At 35.7% G+C, this 6,648-nt stretch overlaps 1 protein-coding gene across 7 annotated transcripts in view; it reads left to right on the top strand.

Annotated features, from left to right (window-relative positions):
* ROBO2 (roundabout guidance receptor 2) overlaps positions 1 to 6,648 on the top strand; it is a 455,306-nt gene that overhangs the window by 382,779 nt on the left and 65,879 nt on the right. For all 7 annotated transcript variants that reach the window (XM_031556595.1, XM_031556582.1, XM_031556578.1 and 4 more), the window contains 2 exons: positions 1,074 to 1,198; positions 4,018 to 4,189. In XM_031556595.1, the coding sequence (XP_031412455.1) occupies positions 1,074 to 1,198; positions 4,018 to 4,189 (297 nt within the window). The remainder of the gene's footprint in view (positions 1 to 1,073; positions 1,199 to 4,017; positions 4,190 to 6,648) is intronic.

The raw sequence follows: 6,648 nt of genomic DNA, 5'->3' as shown, positions 1-6,648 counted from the left end.
CAGGGACATACCTTAATATGACACACTCAATGTTGGTGATTTAGCTTGCCACTGTGGTACTTTCAGTGTTTGCTTCAATAGCCACAAGAAGTTTTAATGTCACATAGTGGCCAAGGAAGGACATATGTCTTTGCGGTGACAGCTATAGCTGTGCAGGGAGAGCCTCTGCATGGGTGCAGAAGATGCTCACAGAGGGGACTTTGGCCTCTCTATGGAACTTACTGCAGCACTTCCCAAACAACAAGTTCTAAGCCAACAAAAGCACCCTGCTGTTGATGTCACTGCAGGAAGGGCTTTGCATTTTTTTTTTATTTTTATTTTTTTCTTCACTCTTCAAAACAGAGTAGGGGGGACTGACAAAGATAGGGCCTTGATATGCAGTGGCCAGCCAAACAGCTGTGAGTGGTTGAACTGAACAGGGGACTCTAAAGAGAAAGATTAGCCTGAAGAAAGAAAAGCATAAATATATATCTGACCCCATATATCGGCTCCCCCATTCACTGGCATTTGGTGTAAAGTTTTAAAAACTTAAACCCTTTTCTGTCTAAAAGGTGCAAAGCTTTATGCTTAAACAAGTTGAGTTATTGACTTCTCGGAGAACCAAAATAGAAACAAGCAAACAAAAATTCCTGAACACCCATTTCTCACAATAGTATCAGACCACGTGGGGGAAAAAGAATGAAAAGACTTTTCGGGGCAGCGGATGCAATCTCACATTTTGACTTGGTTGACTTAGTGACATATGTATAGCTAACCATGTATTATGGAAAACAAATGCAAGCATGAGAATAATTTGAATGCAAGCTTAAGAAATGCAATACCTAAATAAATGAGAAGTGATTTGTATTGATTCTCCATTACCACAAATTCCACATTTTCATTCAATACAATGCTTCTCTTCAGAAAGGCATTTTTTCAAAGTTATCGTTCCCTAACAAAATGTGCATACCTAGTCCTGCAGAGGCTGTGAACTTTGTATGTTCTCTGTTTGCACTAACACTGTTTTAGCAAAATTTGTGCTCTAGCAAATGGATTAATGTCTTATTCCTGTTTGTTCCCTCTGTTTGGTGCAGCCCCAAGTGCCCCTCCTCAGTCTGTTACTGTCCTGACAGTTGGAAACCACAATAGCACAAGCATCAGCATCTCCTGGGATCCTCCCCCTCCAGATCACCAAAATGGAATCATCCAGGAATACAAGGTAGAAAGGATCTGTAATGGAAGGGTTGTGTGTTTTAAGAAACAGCCTGCATGAATTACAGAACAATAGCACTGTTTACAGATTTCGATTCTGAGAGCATTTACTGCCACCCATATAATTATATGGAGAAAAAGGACTGAATGCCTATGGATTTTTTTTTATTTTTTATTTTTTATTTTTTTCCATATAAGCAGTGCTACTGTTATTGTTAAAACCAAAAATAACATGAGCTAGATCTGGAAGAGACTTGTAGTTGCCAACTAGTTTAAAGGTTTTCTTTCTTTCTTATCCTTGGAAGAAAGAGAAGGGTTTTTTTGTTGTTGTTGTTGTTTGTTTTCTTTTTTCCTAGGGGGTTCTTTACTCCCAGGACAAGTGGTGGAGCTTCTATCTCAAAATGTCTTCAGCCTGGTAGAAAAGCTGGCAGGAAAGATACTACTCTCCCCTGCAAAAATGCTAATCTTATCACTTCAAGGTCAAAGTCAAGAACTATAGCTCTGGGAGAATACAAGTCTTCCTTCAAAGACTAGCTGTGTCAAGATTCACAACTTAAAGTGCTAGTTTGTTGGCTCTGAGGAACAGACTAGATATGCAGAGTTTGTTACTTGACTGCTTGCTGCACTGGTTGCCTTTTCTCTGCTTTTTTTTTGCTGTGATGGCTCAAGTTATCCTTCCTTTATTCATCACCTTACATTTTGTAACAGTCTATTCCCCACTAAGCTTGGTTTTGCACATATATTTTCCCAACTTGGAAATATTGCAGTGTGTTATTGGTGTGTGTGGAGGGAATACTGGAGAAAATGATCACGCTACATTCAGCATTTTCACAGCCTTGTAACTGTGGAACATGCAGTTTGGTAAATATATTCATTGTGGCTAACTTCTATACTGAACGTGAAATTTATAATTGAAATAGAGCAGGGCAGCTTCCTTGAAAATCCCACTAAGGGCAGAAATGATAATCTTTTTGAGATGCAGGTGATTATTTCACTTAGGAATATGTAATTTATTCTTCCTGATGCGTTGTGAGGAAAAACAGAATCAAAAAGGAAGAAAGTGCTTGGCTTATAACCAATTCATGTTTTAACCTCTTATGGATTATCATTTGATCAAAGGGATGCAGTAAATGTACAGTAGTACATGTACTATTTAATTTAATTTACTGCATGTAAATATTTTTAGCATAGCACTTGTTTTATTTTGCTTTTATTTAATATTAAGATTTATTAATGACAATATGGTATTGATCTCATTTTCATATAAATAATTGTATCTTTTGCTTTAATTCATCTTGATGCTGAATGTTCTATGAGGCAACATTAACTTTCAGGAGCTTATAGGCAAATAAGTAAAACACAGTCTTAAACCACAAAATATATAGATATGAAAGAAAGTCAGTCGATGGTTAATCAAAGCCACATTCCAGGTGAGTACTCAGACCTCTAGACTGTTTAGAAAAACAGCTGGAGTCACCACCTATTTCATCCCTTACTGTAGGATTAGATGGCTGCCTGATTAGTGTGCTGGCTGTGGTGAATCTAATGTAAAGAGTCTTTAGTATAAAATGACTGCTGAGGTTTCACTGGATATTTTCTAACAAATTGAATGTAGATCTGTTGTTTCCAGTATAAGAATGAATGTAGATTCATTTATGAAATCAGTGCCTATAATAAGGAATATTTTGTAGTTGCTATTACTTAAGACCAGGACAAACAAGGACTGAAAGAATGAATTGCAATAGTCTCTCGCCCTAATGCATTCTGCCCTGCACATAGCCTCTACATGAGCACAAAAGTTTATTTTGTTCTCAAAGTCTTTCTCAGTGCTTTGCAGAAAAAAGAATAAGGTGTGATAAAACACTGAGAAGGGTCAAAAGTAAGGGTAAAGAGAGTATTAATGTTGTTTAGACACATCTGTTGGTCACTGAGAGTGGTTCCACCAGTAAGTGCTTTCTTCTGCTGTTATAATTATGTAGTGTACATATGATACCTTTAAGCATTGATTTTCTTGAGTAAAGTGGCAGCAAATGCTTTCTTTGATCATAGACAAGCAGAATGTGCCAAAAAAACAATAACTGAAGAAGAATCTCTAAGAAGTCTTAGTTTTGAAACTTCTCAGGAAAAGCTGATGGATAAATGCAGGAGAGAGAAATAACTCTGTGAAATTATATACCATTCTCATTATAAAATATGAATTCAGATTTAAGAATATTTGTTGCTTCTGTTTAATTAGAAAATAATTGAGTCAGGAACTGATATCTGGATTTCTGAACAATGTATGTAATCACAATAAAGAACAATTTTGTACTTACTCTGCTTCAGAAATGTCGCATGCCCCTGCTGTGTAGCAAAAAGAAATAGAGAAGGATTTTGAAAAATTTTTACCCCTTTAATACTTTAAGAAACATTTCACTAGTTGTCCTTTTACTGTCCAGTGGGAAAATAAGAATGAAAAAATGGATTTTTTTACGAAAAGATTTGGCAGTAATCAGATTACTGAACAAGATTTCAATGAAAACGTAACACATATTTTTCACTTGGATGATTCTATTCTATGCTTCAAAGTACACCATGGAATTGCGCTCCATGGAGAGCCAGAGTCCAAGGTGGTGTTTGCAAACAGACTTTGCAACTTGCCTGATTTTACAAAAATCTGGTATAATTTGCTGAGCTCCAACTGCTCCTAGATAGTAACATTGTTAATGAGTCCAAAATACCAAAATAGGTGATTGTCGTGCAAAACCTTGATATGTCATATCTATGAGCTATTGTTTATGAATACCAAGAATTTCCTATTTTTTAACACATCAACTTTTGTCCCAGATCTGGTGTCTAGGTAATGAGACTCGATTTCATATCAACAAAACAGTAGATGCAGCCATTCGGTCTGTAGTAATAGGTGGCCTGTATCCAGGTATTCAGTACCGTGTAGAAGTTGCTGCAAGCACCAGTGCAGGTGTGGGAGTGAAAAGTGAGCCACAACCGATAATAATTGGTAAGTGATTGTGTATTCTGCTGTTTTGTTTTACCTGTTTTTACTTTCAGAAATGCTTTCATTAATCACTTCTGAGAGCATAAAAATCTGTGGAGCAAAAGACATGTTTTGAATTGAGCTTGGTAGTTAGCTTTTAACGTTGCTGGCATTGTGCCTTTTGTACAGAGTTCTCACAGCTAGCAGAGTGAATTAGTTCTTTCTTTGCTGAGACATTATAGAAAATACAAATTATCTAGTGAAACTGATTTTTTTAAATGTATTCACCACTTTTGCAGGTTGATGGATTTATGGAACTAACTAACAGCTAGAGCTCCCTTTTTCTCTTCTTCAGATGACTGTAATATTGCTTTACCTGTACCATTGATGCATAAGGCACTCATTACAGTTGGTTTTCTGAAGATAGTGTGCCAGTGTTTCTTGGGTATCCCGAGCAGATGAGTTTGCTCTGTCAAAAAATAAGTAGCTTGTAAGCCAAATAGAGAGCAAAGGTGGTAGTAGCATCTCTGCTTTTGAAATGACTGTATCTTATTCTTAGTTTCCATGAAGGATTAATTTCCTTTACAAAGAGAAGCACAGATACATTTTCTTTTGAGATTCTTCTCAAGTGTGAAATACAAATGCAGAAACAAAATGAGAAGGATGAGAATAGGAAAATTATTTTGCAAAACTGAATTGGACTGTGCACAGCAGCACCTCTTCAGAGTGCTGAATACGGGGATTTTGTTACTTTCATCCAAATGTTCTAATTTTGTTATTACAAAAATGAGCTTTTTCTTGCTTGTTTGTGAGTCTATTGGTATTACACATTTTCTTTCTAGAATATTCTGTCAGAACAATGTCCCAAATATGAACAGTTCTATTATGTGTAGACATTTAGAAAATGTCAATTCCTATGTGTTGCTTAAATGTTTAATGATATTCCGGTTCCCATGTTTAAAGACAAAAGTACAGGTATTCCAATTTTGGATATGTTGTCAGTAGAGGAGGGAATACAAGTTACAATGGTTTTAAAGAGAGGAAGTCACAAAAATTCCAAAGAAGATTAAAGAGTGTCCTAGAACTGAAAGCAAAATTTAATGTTTTGAAAATACAAGAAATCTGTCCTCTAATAAGCATGAGTTTTGGATCTCTGTGTAAACAGCTTATGTTGTGAGACTGGTTTGTCATTGCACTTGCTTTGTGCAGGCCTTTGTTTTTTATCCTTGCTTGAAAGGGTTCCATCCAGCTACACACTGGTCTTCTTCCAGCAAAATACTTAAGTGTGTTTCAGTTTGAGCGTGTGAGTAGTCTTGTGCCACTTAACCTGTTATGAGTTAAACTTGCACTAAAGTGCTTTGCTGGGTGATTGCCAGAATGCTTAGCTCCACATCTGTGTGCAGACCTTTATCCTGTCTTTTTCCTTAGAAAAAATTACTAGTATAATCAAGAGTTAATTGTGGGGATATTTGTATTGTTATGTGAAGGAGGAAAGGGATGCTAGGACACAAAGTACAAAAGGAATTGCATTTTGAAGCTAAGTAAGTTTTGCATTGTTAAACTTAGTAATATTTATCCCTTTAATGAGTCCAGAATGTCTTGAACACAAGTTTGCCTGACAGCATCTTTATACATTTAAGAGTCTTTCACATGAAAAGTAAAAGTCTTTTTTTATTGTATTGTGTTTCTGTTCTCATTTCTCTTTTCTCTTTTGAGATCGCAAAGCTAAATGTATTTACTATTTCATAGTCTGCATCTCATTTTTCACTAGGTTATGTTTTTGTTTTGCTTGTGAGCCATGATCACTGGCAGTTATTCCTCAGGCTATAGATTTGCTTCATAAAGGTACTACTAATTAAATGACACAATTTCCATAATAACTGAGTTGATCCCATTCAATATTTGACTGAGAATCAGCAACATAAAGTAAGAAAATGAAATTTTCAGACACATATTAAAAAAAATCACATAGGTTATGTGAACAAACCTCAAAACATAGCCATGAATGGGAAAACATTATCAAGTCATTGTATTATAATGGATTCCCATATGGCCCAGTGCCTAGCTACTTAACAACCTGCAAACAAACACTATGGAGTTCTAAATTATGGAGAGAGCAGTTCAGTGATAAAAAGCAGATGAGACTTGTTGCTGAACAATATAACTTCCATTGTCATTTAATAGACTCCAGTTTGTGATAAGTAAGATATTATTCTGAAAATAACTGATTTTCACCACGGATTATCAACTTCTGACTTCACAAACCAAGTCTAAGGATCAGGTTAATCAAAATCCAGAAAGTATAAGCAGAATATGGAGTAGTAGGAAGTATAATATTTCTTTAGTTAAAAGTAATGCCACTGTTTCTGGAATTCTGTGTCCATACTTCAAAGTCAGTGTTGAAAAATGCTATACAAGACTCAAAGAGGATCTAGAATAACATTTTTACTGTCATTACTGATATGCTTTTTTTTTTTTTTTTT

This window comes from Meleagris gallopavo, chromosome 1, assembly GCF_000146605.3.
Source record: "Meleagris gallopavo isolate NT-WF06-2002-E0010 breed Aviagen turkey brand Nicholas breeding stock chromosome 1, Turkey_5.1, whole genome shotgun sequence".
Classification (NCBI taxonomy): domain Eukaryota; kingdom Metazoa; phylum Chordata; class Aves; order Galliformes; family Phasianidae; genus Meleagris; species Meleagris gallopavo.
Note: the sequence above shows the minus strand (reverse complement) of the source record. Positions and strands in the feature narration are given on the sequence as shown.